General features: G+C 48.7%; 1 protein-coding gene across 1 annotated transcript in view; it reads right to left on the bottom strand.

Moving 5' to 3' along the window:
- Positions 1–25136, bottom strand: part of NUP210L (nucleoporin 210 like) — a 41997-nt gene that overhangs the window by 12125 nt on the left and 4736 nt on the right. Inside the window, exons 5-21 of the mRNA XM_073657948.1 lie at positions 7928–8021; positions 7654–7804; positions 7420–7561; positions 7161–7319; positions 6145–6213; positions 5957–6066; positions 5349–5489; positions 5048–5182; positions 4017–4172; positions 3637–3868; positions 2014–2159; positions 1679–1900; positions 1429–1602; positions 1113–1305; positions 704–792; positions 526–630; positions 256–357 (exon numbers count right to left, since the gene is read on the bottom strand). Of these exons, the coding sequence (XP_073514049.1) occupies positions 256–357; positions 526–630; positions 704–792; positions 1113–1305; positions 1429–1602; positions 1679–1900; positions 2014–2159; positions 3637–3868; positions 4017–4172; positions 5048–5182; positions 5349–5489; positions 5957–6066; positions 6145–6213; positions 7161–7319; positions 7420–7561; positions 7654–7804; positions 7928–8021 (2420 nt within the window). The remainder of the gene's footprint in view (positions 1–255; positions 358–525; positions 631–703; positions 793–1112; positions 1306–1428; positions 1603–1678; positions 1901–2013; positions 2160–3636; positions 3869–4016; positions 4173–5047; positions 5183–5348; positions 5490–5956; positions 6067–6144; positions 6214–7160; positions 7320–7419; positions 7562–7653; positions 7805–7927; positions 8022–25136) is intronic.

Raw genomic sequence — 25136 nt, 5'->3', positions numbered from 1 at the left:
CACACTGTATAGAGGTGTAGACTCTAGTACTAACAGTATAGAGTTACGTTTCTCAGCCTCACTGATGAGGCAATTTTCCTTGTCAGTAAATTGGAGGTATCTGCTAAAATGCAAAAACTCTCACTATAGTCAGTGGGAACTCATTAGTCATCAAAAGTGATTGTGGCTTTGCAATAAAAAAAAATAAACCTTCATTTTCTGTCGTGTATGCAGAATATGCATTTAATATCGATATCTGCATCAGATCCCTGTTACCTGCATCTTGTTTTCAGCTTCTGCATACACAGAATTTGCAATCCGGGGATCACTAACGTTCACTAGAAAATATCCCGATCCTTCCACAAAGTTAAATATTTCCTACAAAATAAAAAAAAATAATATTTTTAATATAATTACATAAAAATTCAATATTTCTATCAAAGAACATAATACAACACACAACTTGGTTAAAATGCCCCATTAGAAACCAGACATGGCTTTTAGCATGACGTCTTTTCGCACTTTTGACATGAACGTCAAACTCACCTCCACGTTCCAGTGATTGAATACAGTGATGTTGTTGGGTGAAATGGACACGTCATCGACCATAGATAGTTCCATCATGGTGGTGATGAGAATCGATGATGTGTCCTGTTATTAGAAAGGTCTTGGTGATATGTGTCGCCTAAGCTCCGCAACGTTAGGAAATATTTTTTTCACTTACTTCGACCTGAACCCAGGACTTGTATCCGGCACAGGTGACACTGATGGAAGCTGTCCCTTTTATGTTCTTCACTTCTAGAAGATGCTGACCTATGGGAAGCCATTACCATCATATGATTATATCTTGGCTCTCATTGTTGTTTGAAGGTAGCCAGTGCCAATAAAAAGGTTGCAAGAGGCATTTACCCTTCTGCCGTCCACCATACCAATTCATGCAACAATCCTTTGAAGATTGTGTTGTTACCAACCAACTCTACTGCTTCCTTCAGCTGATTTGAAGCTATACTGATACCTTTCTTATGGCACTAGTTCCAACTCATCATTAAGATGTGGCACATTTGGAGAAAATTATTGAAACGTCTTGACATCAGCTTGCTCGTATGTTGTGTAACTGAAGCCTAAACACTCACCGTGTAACCATGTCTGTCCAGTGCCATCACTCTTTGGTATCTCCTGCATGCCCTGGCTATAAGATAGATGAGCGTTGGTCTCGTTGGAGGAGGACCAATCTATTGCCAGTGAGCTGAAGTTATCGAATTTCCTCTTGTGCTGGTCTAAAATGATCAGCTCCAGTTTTGTGTCCCTCAACATGGACACGGTCATCTAGATGAAGAATATCGACAGGCTGTACAAAGACTGGACTCAGGTCTGATATCTTCTCCAAAGACCATTTATGTCTTATATTCTATGTCTACAGAAGGAATTGATCAAGAACAAAGGTCTTACAAGTTGCTTGCTATGTTTCGGGATGGGACATGGCGGCGCTCCATCGAGTGCAGAATACACTGGATACAAGGACATGCTCACAGGAAGAGCACAGATAAGATTGACTTCTACCATTTCCACCGATGGTCTCGGATTTAGAATTCCAGGATTATTTCCCAATTGTAATGTTAGAATCTGCATGATAAAGGTTACATTTTACCTCGGCCATTCATATGTCCAACACTGTCGCAGTTTTCTGTCGGTCGCTCACCTGTTCTCCTAGCTTAGCGCACTGGACCTGATACCTGTGTAATTTCTGCTTTGCCTTAGCAGGATCTCCAATTTGGCGAATCTGAACGCTGCTCCAGTTTTCAGCAGTGAGCCACATAAAGAAGCTGGTTGGCTCGAGAAGCCATGGGCCTGGACCACCTTCAAAAACCATGACCTTGGTGGAATGGAGGGAAAGTACAGAGGTGTGCACTGGATCCACTGCCTGCAAAAAACAAGCGATTTACAGAAAAACTGAGTAGCAACCAGGTGAAAGCTAAGTGTGTGCAAAAGCATCAAAGTGTGGGAATCCCAGGATCATGCAGCTTATAAACGTACCTTAAGAGGGCTATAGGCTGAGAACATGGTGCTGTTGTGGTATTCCCCATCATCTGTTGTTACACTGACTTTGAAGACAATGTGTCCGGGGTTTTGTGCAAGTATCTTCAAGCAGGAACATGATGGAGGCACAAACGTGCATCTATCTATTGCCAAGGAAGATATATTCTCAAATTAGTAGCAAAAGGAGCCCTTATTATCCAAGAAGTTGCCAACCAGAGTGAAGCTCTTCATTCCATTATCCCAAGGCACCACTCGCAGACCCCACTTCTTTTAACTTTAATGGTGCTTACGCCAACTTTATTAGAAAACAAAACTTTTCGCAGCACACACAGCCTATTCTTCTTACCATCTGCTTGCCCTATTCTGGCTCCTAATTCAGGACCGACAGCACAGCCGTGCCCTCCCATATGACTGCTGCCCCAATTGGCCTTGTAATAGTGCCTTGACATCAAGAGAAGTGCCAAGATTCATACAGAAATTTACACCCAGAACAACTTTACCAAACCATGTGAGAGGGGTGGGCAAAATCAAAAAAACATTTTGACGTCCCCCCACCTTGCTAATAAAAATATTCAGTTAACCACTCCAACTTTATGCGTCTGGCTCAATTGTGGACCCTTATAATTCACCTAAAAGTGTCTTTATGTCACAGAAAACTAACACCTCCCATTACTTGTACCACCATGACTATCAATTTAACCCAGAAACCATTACCCTCCAGCGCTGGCACCCCTTATTGCTTATTATACAAAGTTCCTCTACATTTGTAGCTTTTCATGTGGGAAATAACACTGGTATACATGGATTTTTCAACTCTGCTTTTTTATTGCTCAAATGTTTTTTCTGTTTTTTCTTTTTATTTTTTGCTGCCAAGTAGAAACTTATAGGAGTTATCTGAAATTACTTATTTTTTTTACAATGGGCATGCGTACTAACATGTATGTAGCTGCCTGTTGTGCCCGGTGCTGATCTCCGCCAGCAAAGAGCGATCACTGACCGTTCCTGCCGGTGATTCAGCGGCTTCCTCTGCCATCACGTCAACAGAGCAATGGCTTCTCTTCCTCTCTGCTCTGTTGATGGGGCATGACTGCCGTTATCCTGCTGCCTAACTGCGGGGAGCCGGCTGTCAATCAGCATGATGTCAGCAGTCACGCCTCATCGACAGAGCGGAGAGGAAGAGGAAGAGCTGCTTCATTGACATGGAGCTGCTGAATCACCGGCAGGAGCGATCAATGACGCAGTAACTTTGGCCATGAAAACCATTGCGCATTGCGACACCTATACTACTGTGACAAGCAAGTCACAAAAAAATAAGGCGCGGCTGGATTTTTTGCGACTTGCTTGTCGTGGTCACGGTAGTGTAGGTATTGCAGTGTGGACCCACTCTCTTGTATAGCGCTGCAATGTAGCAGCGGAACCAAGTGAACTTCGGTCATGGCCAAAGTTGCCGTGTAGCCCTAGCCTAAAGGGAACCTTTCAGATCCCCGCACTGTCTCCCGCCACTAATACAACAATATACATGATAATAGGGAACAGTCAGACAATCTGATCGGTTCCCTATAAGGAGAGAAGAGAACAGCGATCAATCATACATAGTTGTTGGTATACGGTATATCTCACCTTCTTGGAGAGTGAACACTCCACCCTTGTCCATGCTGATGTGCAGTGGAAGCAGAGAGCAGTTTATGAAGGGAATACTGGTGTCCTGATATTTTCCGTACACAACCACAGGAATATTTATCTCCCGGCCAACCTGTGTGTCAGCATTGGATGGAAGGAGCTCCAGAAAGGTGACCGGGAGCACCAAAACCTGGATGAGGATGAATGCACAACTCAAGACCACAACATAGAACTTAAGAAAAGTTGAAAGAAGTTGTAGAGGGCAAAAAAGTTTTTGTACCTTTTCAGGATTGGGAAAAAAAGTCAACATTAGGGATCTGTTTTGTCAGTCTGGGCAGTGTAATACAAATGTCCAACATAAGAAGTCCTGGCTTACTTACGTGGCTCTGACTGCTGTGTAGCGGGTTCATGATGTCATTCGCCTGGATCAGACAGTGGCCAGGTTGTCCTCTCGTGATGACGCTGCCTCTGGTGTTAATACTTGCCATGCTCTTGTTTGTGGAAAACCAGGAGACGTTCCCGCTGCCTCCCTCGGCCTAAGGAGAACATTTTGTGCAAAGTTTTGTGTATATTACACCTTCCACCATCAGATGCCACCTCTCCTATTAGCTGTTAGTGCACGTATATGTGACTACAGCTGCTTTCATTGTCTATAGGACTGATGGAGAAGGTCAGATCCAGCGCTCGGCTATCTCTGTCAGTCCCTTAGGCAGTAGATGGAGAAGTGCTATTGAATGTGCACCTCCACTCCATGTACACAGTGGGTAAAGACACCTTCGTCCTAACCTGTGGGGGTCCCAGTAGTCAAAACTCCATAGTTCGGCCATTTATCCGCTCTTCTGTGGAGAGGTAACAAATTGCAATCATGGGATGGGAGTTAAGTTGTTAATTTATCCACAGGATAGAGGATGGGATCCCAAAGTTTCTGAGAGAACACCACTGCTCCATTCATTGCCTATGGGACTTCCAAAGATAGCCGAGCCGTGGGTATCTCCAGCAGTTCTATAGACAATGAATGGAGTGGAGGTGCGCATGTTCTTGGGAACGGTGGAGGGTCCAGCGGTCAATATCCCCTATCTTATAAATTGGGGACAATGTACATACTTGTTACTGACCATTTAAGTTACATACTATGTGTATTAATTAGTATGTTTGAACATTACTAGGAAAATATAATCTATGCAAATACTTCTAAGCCTCAAATAAGGAGTGATACCTTTATTGGCTAACCAGAAAATATATATTTTTCTGTTTAACCAATAAAGATAACACTTTTAGAATAATTTTGTCTTTTTTGGGGGCTTAAAAGTACTTACATAGATGTTTCTGAGTAACACGCAACCACAATATAATTTTTTATTGTTTGTCATAAAAAAGAGGTGTGCGTACAAAAGGTTTTTCCCAGTCTCACCTTTACTCTGTACGTGTGTGAGGCATTTCTTGGGTAAGCGGGTAATGCCAGCGTTTGAGGAGACAGGGTAATGGGCAAGAAAATCTTCACTTCTTGTTTCTGGGAAATTGGGCTTGAAAACGTCCAGAGTTCACCCTGCCGATGACACAAGAAATATTTAATTTCTGGAAGACCCGAGGATCCAGAGCAATGTCCGTGTCTATGACCATGCTGGATTCGGTGGACATCAGTAGACACAGTAGTCTTGCCACCATCTCTGCTTTGTAATACCTTGGGTGTAAGGTTATGTCTCTGATCTTACCTCGGGGTCGACACCAATAAGTGAAGCATTGACGGTCGTGATACCTGTATGGATGGCGCGTACCACGTGGTATGACCCGTTTTTAGAGGAAGATGTCAAACTGAAACATTCGGAGGGAAATTGAACGCTGATCTGTAGGTTCTGTTAACATCAATAGAAGAAGAAATAAAATTGACTGAGGATCTTAATGAATATTGAGCTTATGTGTTTTGAACGCTGTAGTAGAGGTGTAAATGCCGCTGTTCTACTGAATCCGGGGATGTTTGTCTTTTGTTCCTGTGCCTCTCTGTTCCGGAGATATGGCCCCTTCTTCCCTGTGTATAAATCTAGTCTTGTTATCCAAGTGGGCGTTTTCCTCAATAAGATGCCCACAGAGAAAACCTGATGACTACGCCCACTTAGATACTAAGACTAGACTTATATACAGGGAAGAAGAGGCCATATCTCAGGAATGGAGAGGAGCAGGAAGAAAAGAAAAACATCTCCGGATTCAGGAGAACAGCGGCATTTACACTGGGTAAAAATATTACAGATTTATTGCCATTCACGGATCCTTATTAAGATGCTGGAGCTTGGATGTACTTATTACATTAGTCATGAGTCCATACCTGTGAAGGATAGACCCAACGACTGCTTATCTTGTCATACACCTCAATGGTGACCTCGTACAATTTATCTACTTCCAAAATCCAGAGATCTCCAGGACTTATGGAAAACCCTGAGGGAAGTAACATAGTCATTATATGCTATATGTTTCTCACTGATCTTGGTCTGTAAAAAGCGGTGCGACCCTTACCGAGAAATCCCGGCTCCACCACACACACTGTGCAGTTAGGAAGACTGGAACCGCCATGCATGGGAATATCTAACGGCACGTTGAGTTTTATCAGTAACACGCTTTATGTCTGATTCTTACAAGGATGGGGACGACGAGCCCACCAGGGGACATAAGAACACTGGAACAGAGTGTCCGCACAGGTTTAAAGAGTAAGTAAACTTTTGTTTTTGATTTTTTTTCTTTTTTACAATGTCTCTAGCATGGAAAGTTATCAAACTTTGAAAATCTTATTATTTGGGTATTTGTCTTCATTCCTGTTAAAAAAAATGCATGTTAGTGGCTTCTAATCCCCGGCTTATCCCCAATCTATTCACCTTCCATTAGCTGCATTAATATTACAACGTACTCATTTGGAGTACAGATGATGGCAGTGATGGTTCACCCCCTGTCTCCTCTTCTGGCCTGTGCAATATTGTGGAGACATGTGCAATATTTATCTGAGTGTCAAATCAAACTCGACCATTCAGTGAGAATATCGGATGCAATCCGTGTGCCGTCCGTTTTTCACTGACTGCTATATAGGAGAAAGTGGTGAAACTTTTTGTTTGCTTGTTTCTCATCTGAGAAAAACTAACAAAACTCGGATAAAAATCTGATCAGGAACACTGATGAAACTCGGACCGATTTTCTTGTACGAGAAAAATCACTGACGTGTGCGTGAGGCCTTAGTACAGGAGCTGACCCATCACTGCCATCGTCTGTACTCCAAATGCGTCCATTCAGATATCAATGCAGCTGAAGGCAGAAAAATAGTCTGGGGAAAAGCCAGGATTCGGAAGCTACTCACATGCCATATTTTGCATGAATAAAGACAAATCCCCTGATAAAGTGATTTGCAAAGTTTCAGAACTTTCCATGCTGGACAAAATTAATAAAAAAAAAAAGTTTAGTAACTTTTTAATCAATGATCTGGCCATATAGGAATAACCCAAGATAATATATTGCAGGAATCCTAAATTAGTGGCGTAGGATACTCTTGTGGGTAAAGATCAGGTTGGCGCAGCCCAGTTGGAGAGCCTGAACTGTAAGGGAGGCTTCATCAAGTTCAGCCACAGGAAAGTCGGGGTCGCCTCCTGGCAATAGCTCCTGGTTCTTCAGCTGCACTATATAATTTCTCAAAGGTGGATCCATACCTGCAAGTACAAAAATGTGAATATTAGTGAGAGATCATCTTCAATAGCTTCATTTAGTCTTTAGGGCAAGTTGCCATTGACCACTATTGTCTTGTTATACCCTGGGCACCTGTAACTTTATGCTCCACCAGTCTCCGCACTTGGAAGTGGACACGAGCCATCACTAGCAGGAGGACCTCGCAGCACGGAGTCAGGAATATCTTCTCCAGGACCACCAGGCGTATACTGGTAACCGGCATGTGCTGGGGGAAACAAAGCCAATGCCAACTGTGAGCCTGAGATACTAAGAATATAAAGACCGCAGCACGGTGCCGCCAAAGTCATTGGATCTCACCTTGTAAAATTCACCTTCTATCCGCACTTTGACAACACTGGCCCCTGTGCTGTCTCCTGACACCAGAACAATATCTCCCTGTTTTCCAGCTTTTTCCATCAATGTGATATACTCAGGAATATAATACTGTGTTTCCGTATAACGCAGAATCCTAAAGGGAAAAAACACCAATATTCATAGAATGACGTCAGTGATACATCATCCAATTACAGCCAATTTAAGGGGTAAGTAATTGCTCAAAATGCCATATGCAATTGTTTATCTTTTTCCTCGCCTGATCTTTGTAGAAGTTTCGGGGATTCCTGTAGATTCATCCATCATCACCATCCACTGGAAGCTTATCCCATCCAAACTGCTGAAGATATTACCTGTCAATTACAAAGCATGGAAGCTCAATGTCACAAACAGATGATTTCTGATTGCCTGTTGCTAGTGATTAAATCGTATTTCCATTTTTTCCTCTAAGTTTCTTATAGTGGAAGTTTCTTATGTCTTTCGGCCACCAGTAAGCACCATCTATCTGTTGGCCACCATTACGCACCGTCTATCTGTTGGCCATCATCAGGCACCATCTATTTGTTGGCCACTATTGCACACCGTCTATCTGTTAGCCACCATTAAGCATCGTCTGTCTGTTGGCCACCATTACGCACTGTCTATCTGTTGACCACCATTAAGCATCGTCTATCTGATGGCCACCATCAGGGACCATCTATCTGTTGGTCACCATTACGCACCGTCTATCTGTTGGCCACCATTAAATATCGTCTATCTGTTGGCCACCATTAGGCACCGTCTATCTGTTGGCCACCATTACGCACCGTCTATCTATTGGCAACCATTACACACGTCTGTCTGTTGGCCACCATTAAGCATCATCTATCTGTTGGCCATCATCAGGCACCATCTATCTGTTGGCCACCATTACGCACCATCTATTTGTTGGCCACTATTGCACACCGTCTATCTGTTAGCCACCATTAAGCACCGTCTATCTGTTGGCCACCATTATGCACTGTCTATCTGTTGGCCACCATTACTCATCGTCTAACTGTTGGCCACCATTACGCACCGTCTATCTGTTGGCCACCATTAAGCATCGTCTATCTGTTGGCCATCATTACGCACCGCCTATCTGTTGGCCACCATCAAGGACCTTCTATCTGTTGGCCACCATCAGGCACTGTCTATCTGTTGGCCACCATTAAGCACCGACTGTTGGCCACCATCAGGGACCATCTATCTGTTGGCCACTACCAGGCACCATCTATCTGTTGGCCACCATCAGGCACTGTCTATCTGTTGGCCACCATCAGGCACCGTCTATCTGTTGGCCACCATTAGGCACCGCCTATCTGTTGGCCACCATCAGGCACCATCTATCTGTTGGCCACCATTAGGCACCGTCTATCTATAAGAAATGTACAATATACGTACACTATAAGAAACGTACACTATAAGAAACGTACACTATACGTACACTGGTAAAAATCTAATATGTATTTGTCACAGAATCCGCAGCAACAATCCGAGGCTGATTAATTCATGGGGCTAATCCATGTGCTGCGTTTTCCGCTCAGAATTCATGTAATATTTCATGCAAAAGTTTTCATTACGTATGAACTGTGGCATTATGTGGGTTTCCAGTACTGTGGGCAGAGCAAGTATTCTGGCCTATTCTGAGCTTTTGGTGACTTTTTGATGTTGCAGATTTTCTGCACCTATTAAGTAAAATAGGTTACTTAAATTTTTTAGAAAATACACAGCATAAAAAACTCATTGTGGGAACATAGGCTAAAAAGTATTAATGCCTTAAAAAGTAATGAAAACTCCCTTCAAAACCAAGAATACCACCTTTATTCCACCCTCTGCAAAAAAAATAAAGTTTATGCTCACCCAATCTGAGTGACTATGTTCTCTTCTCTCATGCACACAGAAGGGGTTTGCACAGGTGGCGCAATGCAGGAAAGTTGTTGTGCCGCCAGTACCACATAAGCCTACAGCAACCGTGGTCTACAGGATGGAGTGTGAGATCAACGGTAACGGTGCCATATTGCCTCCGATACAGTTAACACTCGCCCAGTAAAATCGGGGCACTCCCCCAGAAGTCCGAGGCTTGTGCGCTGGACCTTCAGCGCTAACAACACCATTTCTTTGGAGTGCAAAACTAAAAAAAAATGTATTACACAAAGTTGATTGAAATGGATAGTTAAAGAAAGGGATTGTCTCAACATCAAGAATGGTTAAAATTACAAGGGGCTTATAAAAACAAGCAAATTTGCAGTTTTAATATTATTAAAATCCTCCCTGTTGACAAGAATGGAGGTATTATTTTTTAATTTTATTGTTTAATGCTCGTTGGCCAAGCATTCACAGCGCTTATGTGGCGCCCTGCTGTGCATTGGTGCCACAGATCCCAGAGGGGTGCATGGACGGATTTCTCCACAAGAGGCCCTCACAGCATACATACACCTCCACCCTACCACCTCAGACCACCAGAGGGAGCCCGGATAGGGTTATATATACTGGAGGGTGGAGTTAGGTAGGCAGTTCCCGCAGAAAGTGATCCTGAGAGAGCTCAGTCTGCAGTGGAGCTCAGTCCAAGTCTGCTCCAGAACACAGTCAGTTTTAGTTCAGACTCAGTGAGCTCCAGTTAGTGAGCATAAGGCATGCCGACGCCATAAGAGCGGTGAAGCGCAGCAAGCCTGCTGCTAGTCTGTAGCCTAGTGAGGGCCCCGAGTAGGCCGAAGGCTAGTGGCGTGAGTAACCTAGGGGACAGAGGAGCTTTACAAGCTCACCCCAGAAAACATATACCGGACACCGGGTCCGCGTCTACAGGGTCCAATATCCCCTGTAGAGACAACCAGAACCCCTGGGAGACTTCAAGTCCCAGATTCACCTGAAGCTGATACGTACCAGAGCTAGGAGTCACAGAGGCCCCGCTACCAGGGAGAGTGATCTCCAACCAAAGGCCCTATCACAAGATCAGCCGGTGCAAGACAGAAACCAAGTTAGGCCTAGCTTCAGGCAGGTCAGAAACTTACCAAGGAAAGGCAAAGTACAGGAGGCCCTACACCCGCTCACTGGGGAGAGTCCTGATATGCACCCTTCACCCTTCATTGCTCCGGAACATGCCTGAAATAACACCAGTAAAGGTACTGAAGTGAACTGTGTGTTTGCCTATCCTTCTTCCGACCCGGCTGGGTCCCCTCTGTCTTGCACCCCTGCACCTACGTTGCCCTGAGGCCCTGCTCCGCCTGTGGGGAGCTACACCATCTAAGCTGCCTCAACATCGGCCTCAGAGGACTGCTGCAGCGCTGGTGGTCCTCACCAGACACCACAGGTGGCGTCACGAACTTTCATTATTCCCTTTCTTTTAAAAGAGACCCCAGGGTACGGGCCCGGGAGCCGACTACCCCCAAGACCAGGCATCAAGGTCCGGGCGCCGAGTAATCCCCATCCCCTGGGCGCTACATCTCTCTTTCCTGGCGTCATGAACAGGATATCGTGCCCACGGCAATGACAGAGTGTTGTGCCCAGGGCCGGCTCCAGGTTTTTCTGGGCCCCGGGCAAAAGAGTCTCAGTGGGCCCCTTTAATACATACCACGATTCATGATGCACAGATACCGCAGAGAAATATATATATATATAGTACAATGCAAAGATTTCACTTCTTACATTACATGAGCGATATCTATTGTAAATTCCACAATAGCTCAGAAACCAGTGAATCGCTCCACACAGAATACCGGCCCCCATATAAGGCCCCATACGGAATACTGGCCCCCATATAAGGCCCCATACGGAATACCGGCCCCCATATAAGGCCCCATACGGAATACTGGCCCCCATATAAGGCCCCATACGGAATACTGGCCCCCATATAAGGCTCCATACGGAATACTGGCCCCCATATAAGGCTCCATACGGAATACTGGCCCCCATATAAGGCTCCATACGGAATACTGGCCTCCATATAAGGCTCCATACGGAATACTGGCCCCCATATAAGGCTCCATACAGAATACTGGCCCCCATATAACGCTCCATACAGGATACTGGTCCCCTTATAAAGCTCCATACAGGATACTGGTCCCCTTATAACGCTCCATACAGGATACTGGCCCCCATATAATGCTCCATGCAGGCTGTTACACCCCACATAATGCCCCATACAGGCTGACCCCCCCCCTGTATAATGCTCCATGCAGGCTGTTCCCCCCACATAAAGCACTATGCAGGCTGTTCCCCACCCCTTATAATGCCCCATGCAGGCTGTTACCCCCCTTATAATGCCCCATGCAGGCTGTCACCCCTCCTCTTTATAATGCCCCATGCAGGATGTACCCCCCCTCTTTATAAGGCCCCATGAAGGATGTCACCCCCTCTCTTTATAATGCCCCATGCAGGATGTCACCCCCCCTCTCTTTATAATGCCCCATGCAGGATGTCACCACCCTCTCTTTATAATGCCCCATGCAGGATGTCACCCCCTCTCTTTATAATGCCCCATGCGGATGTCACCCCCTCTCTTTATAATGCCCCATGCAGGATGTCACCCCCCCTTTCTCTATAATGCCCCATGCAGGATGTCACCCCCCCTCTCTCTATAATGCCCCATGCAGGATGTCACCCCCTCTCTCTATAATGCCCCATGCAGGATGTCACCCCCCCTCTCTTTATAATGCCCCATGCAGGATGTCACCAACCTCTCTTTATAATGCCCCATGCAGGATGTCACCCCCCTCTCTTTATAATGCCCCATGTAGGATGTCACCCCCATCTCTTTATAATGCCCCATGCAGGATGTCACCCCCTCTCTTTATAAGGCCACATGCAGGATGTCACCCCCCCTGTCTTTATAATGCCCCATGCAGGATGTCACCCCCCCTCTCTTTATAATGCCCCATGCAGGATGTCACCCCCCCTCTCTTTATAATACCCCATGCAGGATGTCACCCCCCCTCTTTATAATGCCCCATGCAGGATGTCACCCCCTCTCTCTTTATAATGCCCCATGCAGGATGTCACCCCCCCTCTCTTTATAATGCCGAATGCAGGATGTCACCCCCCCCCTCTCTTTATAATGCTCCATGCAGGATGTCACCCCCCTCCCTCTCTTTATAATGCCCCATTCAGGATGTCACCCCCTCTCTTTATAAGGCCCCATGCAGGATGTCACCCCCCCTTTATAATGCCCCATGCAGGATGTCAGCCCCCCCCATATTATGCCCCATGCAGGATGTCACACCCCCATATAATGCCCCATGCCTCCATACATTAAAAAAAAAATCAAATACTCACCTCACTCCTCCTCACCTGCTACAGCTGCTAGGGTCCGGACTCCAGCGTCGCCGGTATCTTCCCGCTCTGCGCTCCCTGTGACGGCTCAGGGGAGCGCGCGGTGGAAAGACGTCACCGCACCCTCTGACCTGAGATGTCACAGGGAGCGCAGAGCAGGAAGACAGCGGATCTGCGGAGGCACAGGGAGAGGTAAGTATCCGGCTGCCGGGGCCCTGAGCAAGCGGGAGAGAAGGGCGGGAGCTGACACCGCTCTCCTCCGTCCATAGCCCGGCGGGGTGCGCGACCGCCAGTGGGTCCCTCTGCCTGCTCAGGGCCCCGGCACTTGCCCGGGTGCGCCAGGTGCTGACGCCGGCCCTGGTTGTGCCCGTTGCCACCGGGTACTGTGCGCCTTTGATAACGAACTGTATATTGAGCTGTGGCGAAGATTGCCGCCATTGTTGCGTCACCTCGCAAGAAGAAGGGTGTAACCGCGGGAAAACGAAGAGACGTACCTGAAAGAAGCGCGCGAAGTCCCAGGCACGCCCCACGCACTGACGCAGCGTCAGGTCCTGGCAGGAAGCCCCAGTGAGTGCTCTGACGGAGGACATAAAGCGACGCAAGGTCCTAGCAAAAAGACCGTCACCTGCGGAGCTGCGGCCTACAGAAAAGAAGGTAGGCCACGGTTCGCTAGGGGGGCGCCACAATGTCGGAAGAGCAGCCCGATGCCGGGGCCCAGGTTAACAGCCCCGATAATCCACCCGCGCTCAACGCTGCGCAGGCTGAAGCAACCGCTCCACCAGCAGGGCCTGTAACCCTGTCATGCCCGTGGCCCTACCGTACATCCCTGGAGCGAAGTGGCTCCCCCAGTACAGCGGCAAACCAGATACCCTGTCTGGATTCAAGCGGAAGATATGCGGTATATTGGACATGTACTCTATGACGGGCAAGCAGAGAGCCGCTGTTGTTTTGGGACAATTGACTGGTGCTGCGGAGCGGGAAGTAGAAACTTGGTCGGCCGCAGACCAGGAGTCAGTGTCCGCAATCTTTAAAAAGTTACAGACTGTATTTGAGGATCGCACTGAGACAGACCTCTGGATGAGGTTCTACAACTGCTCTCAGAAACCGGAGGACAGTGTTCGGGACTATGCCTGGCGTTTACAAGGGGCCCTACGAGCTCTGAAACAGGTTAGTCCAACCAGCATAATTGATGAAAATAAAATGCTAAAAGAACAGTTTGTCCGGGGGCTGAGGTCCCAAGAAGAGAGCAGGACTGTGCATTGGTGGTCCTTGGATCATCCAGATGCCACCTTTGACACCCTTAAGGACATGGCTATCAAGGGACTGCAACCCCTGGAAACAGATACTGCTATCCAACGTTACCAGGGTGGGGCCACTCCAACGCCCGCAGCGCCCACCTTTTCCCCACTGGCTGCTGAAGCTAAAGTGCAAGCAGCGCCCCCTAGTGAGCTGGACAGTCTGCGCTCAGAAGTGCGCCTGCTGACTAAAAACCTGGCCACTGTGATGAGTGCCCTGCAGCTACGGACGGAGCCAGAGACGGAAGAAAGGATCCTGCTAGCCGACAGCCCTGAGGATGTCCCATGAATGAGCCGGAGGAGGAGGACAACGCCACCCCGGAGGAGGACAACGCCGCCCCAGAGGAGGACAACGCCACCCCGTAGAAGGACACCCTCAAAGGGAGTTCATCTGCCAACGCTGCCAGAAGGCAGGCCATACGGTGCGTAACTGTCCTTTAAACGAGCAAACCCTGGGGCTGAGGGCCAACCCCCAGGAGTAGACTCAGCAGGCCCCTCAGACTGGCACCGCAGGTTCGTGGGAGGAAGACCTTTCCTGTCCATTATACTGGACGGCATTGCGATACCTGCCTTGCTGGACACTGGATCTCAGGTAACCATCATGCCTGATGTCCTCTACAAAAGATTCTGGTCCATGGACGATCTCCACCCCCCAAATCCAGATCTTTCCATATATGCCTCTAACGGCCTCCCCATTAACCTGATAGGGGTTAAGGATGTGGCGGTAAAGGTGGGGAGAGTGGAGCTGAAGGACCAGGGACTCATTGTAGTAGAGACTATCTCTGATGAAACTGGACTGTATATGATACTAGGCACTAACATTGTTGGTAACTGTTTGGAGGAAGTGTTGTTTTTGCTCCAACAGCTAGCTGACGCTGCCAGACCGGGGCAGAGGAGAGCGCTCCAGAAAGAGATCCGAGCCCTGATGTAGCAGCCGCAAGTAAAGTTATCCGGTGGTGAGATTGGTAATGTGCGGGTAACAGACCCCATACCCATTGTGATTCCCCCAATGAGTGAAATGCTTATTTGGTGTAGAGCAGCAATAGGTCTCAAAGGGCAGAGCTACCAGGCGGTAGTAGAACCCCTTAGCTCAGAACACAGACCTACACTCTTAATTGCCAGATGGGTAGTGGATGTACGCAATGGGAGGGTTCCTGTCCGTCTTTTAAACTATGGGGAAGACGAGGTCAGATTACCACGCTATGCCACTGTTGCTAAACTACATATTGTAGATAACAACTCCATTCACACGGCGGAGTCCTTAACCTCACCAGATCAAGTGGAGGATAATGACCCAGCAACCCAGGTGGAGGATTGGTGTCAACAGATCCATGTTGGGACAGACACCACGCCTGCCCACCAGAAACAGGGGGTACACCGGGTGGTACAGGAATACGCACAGGTATTCAGCAAGCACCCACTTGACTTTGGGAGGATTAAAGGGGTACAACACCATATCCCCACAGGCAACCATCCACCCATCAAAGAACGTTACAGGCCTATACCACCAGCACGCTACCAGAAGGCAAAGGAGATGTTGCACGACATGAAGAAGGCAGGGGTAGTAAGGAATAGTTGTAGTCCCTGGGCAGCTCCCCTAGTGCTAGTCAGGAAAAAGGATGGAAGCATGAGAATGTGTGTAGATTACAGACAAGTAAATCGCATTACACATAAAGATGCATACCCTTTACCACGTATAGAGGAATCCCTGGCTGCCTTAAAGTCTGCAAATTACTTCTCCACCCTTGACCTCACTAGTGGGTACTGGCAAGTAGCTGTTGCTGAGGAGGATCGGGAGAAGACTGCCTTCACCACCCCGATGGGACTCTGCGAGTTCAACAGTATGCCGTTTGGACTCTGCAATGCCCCCGGAACGTTCCAGAGATTGATGGAGTGCTGCCTGGGACACCGCAATTTCGTGACTGTACTACTATACCTGGATGACGTGATAGTGTATTCCAAGACGTATGAGGACCACTTGAAGCACCTGGCGGAGGTATTTGAGTCGCTGTCCCGGTATGGGATGAAGCTGAAGCCCTCAAAATGCCACCTGCTCAAGAGAAAGGTACAGTACCTGGGGCACATTGTCAGTCGAGAAGGAGTAGCACCAGACCCGGGGAAGGTCACTGCCATCCAGAAATGGCCGGAGCCGAAGAACCTCAAGGAGGTACGTCAGTTCCTGGGACTAGTAGGATACTACCGGAGGTTTGTGAAAGATTACACCAAGAAAGCAGCGCCTCTGCAAGAGTTCCTGGTAGGACAGTCCCCCAAAGGCAGAAATCCCCCGTTCCATTGGGGTAAGGAGCAAGCTGAATCGTTTAAAGAGATGAAGGAGATCCAGACCGGCGAGGAGATCCTAGCCTACCCTGACTACAGCCAACCGTTCCTGCTGTATACTGATGCCAGCAACGAAGGATTAGGAGCTGTCCTAAGTCAGAAGCAGAATGGCCAAGAGAAGGTGATCGCATATGCAAGCAGGAAGCTCCGCCCGACCGAGAGGAACCCAGAGAACTATAGCAGCTTCAAGTTGGAGTTCCTGGCCCTGGTCTGGGCAATCACCGAACGGTTCAAGCGCTACTTAGCCTCCAGCAAGTTCACTGCCTACACTGACAATAACCCCTTGACCCATCTTGAAACAGCCAAGCTAGGAGCCATGGAGCAACGGTGGATGGCTCGGCTGTCAAACTACCAATTCACAATTAAGTACCGGGCGGGCCGCAAGAACGCCAACGTCGATGCCCTGTCTAGGATGCCTCACCAGTCAGACACTGAAGAAGAAGTGGATGACCTGGAAGAGATTGAGCTACCCGCCTTTCACCGGAATGGGATGGTCCATGAGCAACGAGCCTCCAGGAGGCAGCATGGTAAGACGTTAAACCCTTTGCCTCACCACAGAGACCCAGGACAGCGACCCGGTTGTCAGCCGTATCAAAGAGCTGATAACCCAAGAAGGTTCCTCCCTGGAGAAAGATGCGTGTCTTCAGGCCAAGCAGCTGTGGAACGAGAGAAGCCGGCTGTTTATCTATCGAGAGAAGCTGTGCCGGAGGTACGTCAATCCCAGGACCCATGAGATGGTGTGGCAGATCGTAGTGCCCAAGACAGACATCCAGATGGTGTTGGAGGCCTACCACGATCAGGCGGGACACTTTGGCTGGAAAAAGCTAGAGACCCTGCTGAAGTGTCGATTTTACTGGGTGGGAATGCGCAGCTCCATTGAGAGGTGGTGCCGAAACTGTGGACCCTGTAGCCTCAGAAGAAAAGACTACAGCAGCCAGAAGGCACCCCTGCAACCCATCAAGACGACTCGACCCTTGGAGATCGTGGCCCTGGACCATGTCAAGCTGTCAGCCAGCAGGTCAGGATATTCCTATGCCCTGACCATGGTGGATCATTACTCCCGGTTCCTGGTGGTCACCCCCGTCAAAGATCTGACGGCAGAGACAGCAGCAAAAACGTTCCAAGCTTACTTATGCAGACCCCATGGATACCCTGAGCAGGTACTGACGGACCAAGGCCCAGCCTTCGAGGCCGAGCTGTTCAAAGAGTTCTGCCATCTGTACGGGTGTAAAAAGATAAGAACTACACCGTACCACCCCTAAACTAATGGTCTCTGTGAAAAGATGATCAACATCGTCATCGACCTGCTGAAGACCTTACCACTTGAGGAGAGAAATCAGTGGCCAGATCTACTACCTGACCTGGTAGATCTGTACAACCACATACCTGTGAGTTCCACCAATTGCACTCCAGCATATCTCATGCGAGCAAGACCCGGAAAGTTGCCCATGGACCTGGAGCTTGGTGTTGTAGAACCAGAAGCAGATATGTCCACTGAGGACTGGGACACGACCAGACAGGAGCAGTACAGAAGAGTACAGGCCTGTGTCGAAGACAGTCTCACTCGGGTGAGAGACAAGCAGGAAGCCCACTACAAAAAGAGTGCGCCCTCAGAACCCTTCACACCAGGAGAAGTGGTGTTAAAGAGAAAGAGAAGAAACCACAAACTTGATGACCAGTGGGAGAGAGAACCCTACAATGTGTTGAATTCAAGGTTTGATAACAAAAAGACCTGTGTGATTAGCAAAGATGGAGGAAGAACGACTGCAGCGGTATCTAGAGACCACCTGAAGTTGTGTCCAGACCTGCTAAAGCCCCAAGAAGAAGTTCCTCTCATCATACCGGAGGAGCCTAAAGAACCAGTAATACATACTGACTTAGGAGATTTCCCGACAGATTGGCCTCAGCTAGGAGGAGCAGTGATAATCCCTGTAATCCACTTCTTCCAACAGCCAGAAGACCCTCCACAGCAAGTAGAACCTGTAAGTGCTCCAGAAGAGCCTGCTCAAGTAACCTCACAGGAAGAGACTTGGACTTTCGAGGTTGCTTATTACATTGCACATATGTACATATATATTTATTTGTGTTTTATATGCAACGTTTAAGAAACCGAGCCTCCCATAAAGGGAAGATTTGTTATTGTTACTGTTATTGTTTATAAAACGTGCTTCAGCCCGGGAATGCTGAGTTTTGCTAGGGGGGAATGTGGCGCCCTGCTGCGCATTGGTACCACAATGTCACGCTGTCTCTGTATACTGGAGGTAGGGGGCCTAAGCTGACCCTAAGCTGGGGCCCTGACTAATCCCTCAACCTGGAGGTACTGTTAAAGGTACAGAGGTCCAGGCCGCCAGCGTAACCCCTACCTCCTGAGGATCCCTGCACCTAAGTAATCTAGTCCTGAGAAGGACCCCGATCACAACAAAAGAGGACAAGTAATAATATGCCCACACACAGTACTTAGACGAACGAGACAGTACAAGGGAAAAACCAAAACCACCTTGCATACAAAAACTACACAACTACAACAGAGGGAACACGAACGGGAAAGGAGATAAATGATAAAGCGAGGAAGGGAAAATACACTCCAAATACACTTATCTCAGAAACTCCAAATACCACGATCCACTCTGTAAGTCTGTATGAAATGCTTTCACCGACACTTCCCAAACAGACCAGGAGGCATTTGAAGGAGACTCACTACAGCAGCATTGATTGCAGCTGGGCGAGGCTGGACCTCGTCTAGCACAGAGAGAGAGAGAATTAACTCCCTCACTGCCGAAAACACAAAGCACCAAAAAGTCAGCTGCGAGAAGTCAGGCTGTGTAATCGTGACGATCTTCGTGGCGACACACCCGTGACAGTACCCCCCCTTCTACGAGGGGCCTCCGGACCCTCAGGGCCAGGTTTATCCGGGTGAGTCGTGTGGAAGGCCCGAACTAATCGGTCTGCGTTAATATCCGACGCAGGAACCCACATCCTCTCCTCAGGACCATACCCTTTCCAATGAACCAGGTACTGAAGGGACCGACGATTAAAACGTGAATCGATGACCCTTGATACCTGGAACTCCAAGTTACCATTGACCACCACTGGAGGGGGAGGTAAAGGTGACGGTACCACCGGCGCCACATACCTCTTAAGCAACGATCTGTGGAACACGTTGTGAATTTTAAACGTAGGGGGGAGGTCAAGACGGAATGCCACCGGATTAATAATAGAACTGATTCTGTACGGCCCGATGAACCTGGGACCCAGTTTCCAGGAGGGAACCTTAAGTTTAATATTCCTGGTAGACAACCATACCCGATCGTTCACACTTAGGTCCGGACCAGACACTCTCCTCCTATCAGCCATACGTTTGTATCGGTTCCCCATAGTATTCAGATTCTTCAGCACCCCTCTCCATACTGAAGCGAGTGATGAGGAAAATCGTTCCTCCTCAGGAACCCCCGAAGAGCCCCCCCTACTGAAAGTACAAAACTGGGGTGAAAACCATATGCCCCAAAAAACGGGGACTTACCAGTGGACTCGCTCCGCCTATTATTGAGAGCAAACTCTGCCAGAGGTAAGAAAGAAGCCCAGTCCTCCTGGTTCTCTGACACAAAACACCGGAGATATGTCTCCAAGCTCTGGTTCATACGTTCCGTCTGACCATTGGTCTGAGGGTGAAAAGCCGATGAGAATGACAAATGCATCCCCCGCCGTGCACAAAACGCCTTCCAGAACTTGGACACAAACTGAGACCCCCGATCAGACACCACATCGGAGGGTACCCCGTGAAGCCTCACAATCTCCCCAATGAACACCTGCGCAAGAGTTTTAGCATTAGGGAGAGCCGGAAGAGCGATAAAATGTGCCATCTTGCTGAACCTGTCCACTACAACGAGTATGACCGTTTTACCCCAAGACGGAGCGAGGTCCGTAATAAAGTCCATAGACAGATGAGTCCAAGGACGCTCCGGGATCTTCAAAGGTAAGAGGGCCCCAGACGGACAGGTATGTGAGGTCTTAGAGCGCGCACAAACCCCACAGGACGCGACAAAAGTTACCACCTCCTTATGTAAGTTAGGCCACCAAAACCGACGCGAGAGAAGATCCACAGTTGCTTTACTCCCCGGGTGTCCTGCCAAAACTGAGTTATGGTGTGCCTCGATCACCTTTTGTCGCAACTGATCTGGAACAAACAGTCTCCCCGGAGGTCCAACAGGGGCGTCCCCCTGAGCCTCCAATACCTCCTCCTCCAGCTCAGAGCATACTGCCGAAACCACCACCCCCTCCTGAAGGATAGGAATCGGGTCGTCCGTATTCCCGGCCCCAGGGAAACTACGAGATAAGGCATCCGCCTTTACATTTTTTGACCCAGGACGATATGTAACGACAAAATTAAACCTGGTAAAAAACAATGACCACCTAGCTTGTCTGGGATTCAGACGTTTCGCGGACTCCAGATATAGCAGGTTCTTGTGATCGGTGATGACGGTGACCGGATGGACTGCCCCCTCCAAAAAATGGCGCCACTCCTCAAAAGCTAACTTAATGGCTAAGAGTTCCCTATTGCCGACATCGTAATTCCTCTCAGCGGACGACAATTTTTTAGAGAAAAAGGCGCACGGATGCCACTTACCAGGGGACGAACCTTGTGACAATACTGCTCCCACCCCTACCTCGGAAGCGTCTACCTCTACAATGAATGGCTGTGACGCATCAGGTTGAATGAGTATGGGTGCCGAGGCAAAACATTTTTTCAAGCAGGAGAATGCTTGACAAGCCTTGTCAGACCACCTAGAAAAATCCGTCCCCTTTTTAGTCATGTCTGTGAGAGGCTTAACCATGGACGAGAAATTACGAATGAACTTCCGGTAATAATTAGCAAACCCCAGGAAACGTTGTAGTGCCTTAAGATTCTCTGGCCGATCCCACTCAAGAACTGCCCGCACTTTCCCAGGGTCCATACGAAAACCGGACGCTGAAACCAGGAAGCCTAAAAACTGGAGTTCCTGTACGGCGAACACACACTTTTCCCATTTGGCATACAGTTTATTATCCCGCAAGATCTGTAACACCTGCCTAACGTGCTCCTGATGAGACACCAGATCCGGCGAGTAAATTAAGATATCATCCAGATATATGACAACAAACTGTCCCACCAGGCGGTGAAAAATGTCATTAACAAAGTGTTGGAACACCGCCGGGGCATTAGTCAGACCGAATGGCATGACAAGGTTCTCATAATGCCCCTCCGGAGTGTTAAACGCCGTCTTCCACTCATCCCCCTCCTTCATCCTAATCAGATTGTACGCCCCCCTGAGATCCAACTTAGAGAACCATTTGGCGCCCACGATCTGATTAAAGAGATCGGGAATAAGTGGGAGTGGATACGGATCTCGGACTGTAATCCGATTAAGTTCACGGAAATCCAGGCAAGGGCGTAGGCCTCCATCTTTCTTCTTAACAAAGAAGAACCCCGCAGCCACCGGTGAAGATGAAGGTCTAATATGCCCCTTAGCCAGACTTTCTGAAATATAATCCTTCATGGCCTGCCTCTCAGGACCAGAAAGGTTATACAACCTAGCTTTAGGTAACTTGGCCTCAGGGAGCAGTTTTACAGAACAGTCATACTCGCGATGAGGAGGTAGTTCCTGACACCCTTTCTCCGAGAATACATCCTCAAAGTCCGCCAGAAATGGAGGTAAGACCCAAGGAGTAACCGCACCGATGACCGTGTTCATGCAGTTTTTATTACAGAATTTACTCCATTGGCTTATCTCTCTGGTTTGCCAATTAATAACCGGGTTATGCTTAGTTAACCAAGGAAGGCCCAACACTATAGGAGTGGGAAGACCCTCCAACACGTAGCAAGACAACAGTTCTTTATGTATCGCCCCCACTTGAAGTTTTACGTCATGCACAGCTTGCAAAAAACTTCCCTGACCGAGAGGCCTGGCATCGATCGAGAATATGGGGATGGGTTTAGCCAACTCACTCAATCGCATACCTTGAACCCGGGCAAACCGAGCATCAACCAGATTAGCCCCGGCCCCACTATCCAGAAGAACAGATATCCTCTCAGTTCTCGTACCCACCACCACCTCCGCCGGTACGAGAAACTGAGACGAACCTAGGGACGAAATACCTACTCCCAGATTGCCGTCCACCACACAACCTGGGATCAACAGTTTTCCGACGACTCTTCACTCTGCAAGGGACGGGATGGACACCCCCCAATAAAATGTCCCTTTCTCCCGCAGAAGAAACACCTTCCTGTCTTATGGCGCACCACTGGTCCCCTCCCCCGAAATGATGTCCCTCCTAATTGCATAGGCTCCTCTGGACTGACCAGGGGAACCACCATATGAGGGGACCTTGTAGGAGGTGGAGTCATCACAGGGGGTCGAGTTATCCCGCACCTCTCCCGAAGCCGTCTGTCAACGCGAATAGCCAGGGCCATAGCGGCTTCCAATGACGCGGGAGAGTCATACTGTGCCAACACATCCTGTAATTTGTCGGATAAACCTTGACAAAACTGGCTCCTAAGAGCCGGGTCATTCCACTGGGTGTCCGTGGCCCACCTACGGAACTCCGAACAGAATTCCTCCGCCGGACGATCTCCCTGCTGGATCCTACGTAACTTAGACTCAGCAAGGGAGATCCGATCTGGGTCATCATATACGAGTCCCAGAGCAGCGAAAAACCTATCCACTGACTGGAGAGCCGGGGAGCCCGGGGGAAGAGAGAACGCCCAAGATTGTGGGTCCCCTTGTAGGAGCGAGATGACAATTCCCACTCTTTGTTCTTCACTCCCCGATGACCGAGGCCGCAGCCGAAAGTACAATTTGCATGCCTCCCGGAAAACAAAAAACTTGTCCCGCCCCCCAGTGAACCTGTCAGGGAGAGCTACTTTAGGTTCTGGTCCGGCTTGCTCCAGAGGATGCAAAACCTTGGACCTAACGTCCGCCAGCTCCATGGACAAACTCTGCAACTGCCGAGCTAGACCGGCTACTGGATCCATGGTAGCTGGAGAAAAACTAAGTGGGTCGGTGAAAATGTCACGCTGTCTCTGTATACTGGAGGTAGGGGGCCTAAGCTGACCCTAAGCTGGGGCCCTGACTAATCCCTCAACCTGGAGGTACTGTTAAAGGTACAGAGGTCCAGGCCGCCAGCGTAACCCCTACCTCCTGAGGATCCCTGCACCTAAGTAATCTAGTCCTGAGAAGGACCCCGATCACAACAAAAGAGGACAAGTAATAATATGCCCACACACAGTACTTAGACGAACGAGACAGTACAAGGGAAAAACCAAAACCACCTTGCATACAAAAACTACACAACTACAACAGAGGGAACACGAACGGGAAAGGAGATAAATGATAAAGCGAGGAAGGGAAAATACACTCCAAATACACTTATCTCAGAAACTCCAAATACCACGATCCCCTCTGTAAGTCTGTATGAAATGCTTTCACCGACACTTCCCAAACAGACCAGCAGGCATTTGAAGGAGACTCACTACAGCAGCATTGATTGCAGCTGGGCGAGGCTGGACCTCGTCTAGCACAGAGAGAGAGAGAATTAACTCCCTCACTGCCGAAAACACAAAGCACCAAAAAGTCAGCTGCGAGAAGTCAGGCTGTGTAATCGTGACGATCTTCGTGGCGACACACCCGTGACACACAGATCCCAGAGGGGTGCATGGATGGATTTCTCCACAAGAGGCCCTCACAGCATACATACACCTCCACCCTACCACCTCAGACCACCAGAGGGAGCCCGGATAAGATTATATATACTGGAGGGTGGAGTTAGGCAGGCAGTTCCTGCAGAAAGTGATCCTGAGAGAGGTCAGTCTGCAGTGGAACTCAGTTCAAGTCTGCTCCAGAACAGAGTCAGTTTTAGTTCAGACTCAGTGAGCTCCAGTTAGTGAGCATAAGGCGTGCCGACGCGATAAGAGCGGTGAAGCGCAGCAAGCCTGCTGCTAGTCTGTAGCCTAGTGAGGGCCCCGAGTAGGCCGAAGGCTAGTGGAGTGAGTAACCTAGGGGGCAGATGAGCTTTACAAGCTCACCCCAGAAAACATATACCAGACACCAGGTCCACGTCTACAGGGTCCAATATCCCCTGTAGAGACAACCGGAACCCCTGGAAGACTTCAAGTCCCAGGTTCACCAGAAGCTGATACGTACCAGAGCCAGGAGTCACAGAGGCCCCGCTACCAGGGAGAGTGATCTCCAACCAAAGGCCCTATCACAAGATCAGCCGGTGCAAGACAGAAACCAAGTTAGGCCTAGCTTCAGGCAGGTCAGAAACTTACCAAGGAAAGGCAAAGTACAGGAGTCCCTACACCCACTCACTGGGGAGAGTCCTGATATGCACCCTTCACCCTACAGTGCTCCGGAACGTGCCTGAAATAACACCAGTAAAGGTACTGAAGTGAACTGTGTGTTTGCTTATCCTTCTTCCGACCCGGCTGGGTCCCCTCTGTCCTGCACCCCTGCACTTATACTGCTCTGAGGCCCTGCTCCGCCTGTGGGGAGCTACACCATCTAAGCTGCCTCA

Source organism: Phyllobates terribilis, unplaced genomic scaffold (genome assembly GCF_046119375.1).
Source record: "Phyllobates terribilis strain yellow unplaced genomic scaffold, ASM4611937v1 Scaffold_13__5_contigs__length_258822181, whole genome shotgun sequence".
Taxonomy (NCBI): Eukaryota; Metazoa; Chordata; class Amphibia; order Anura; family Dendrobatidae; genus Phyllobates; species Phyllobates terribilis.
This window is presented reverse-complemented; position numbering and strand designations above follow the sequence as displayed.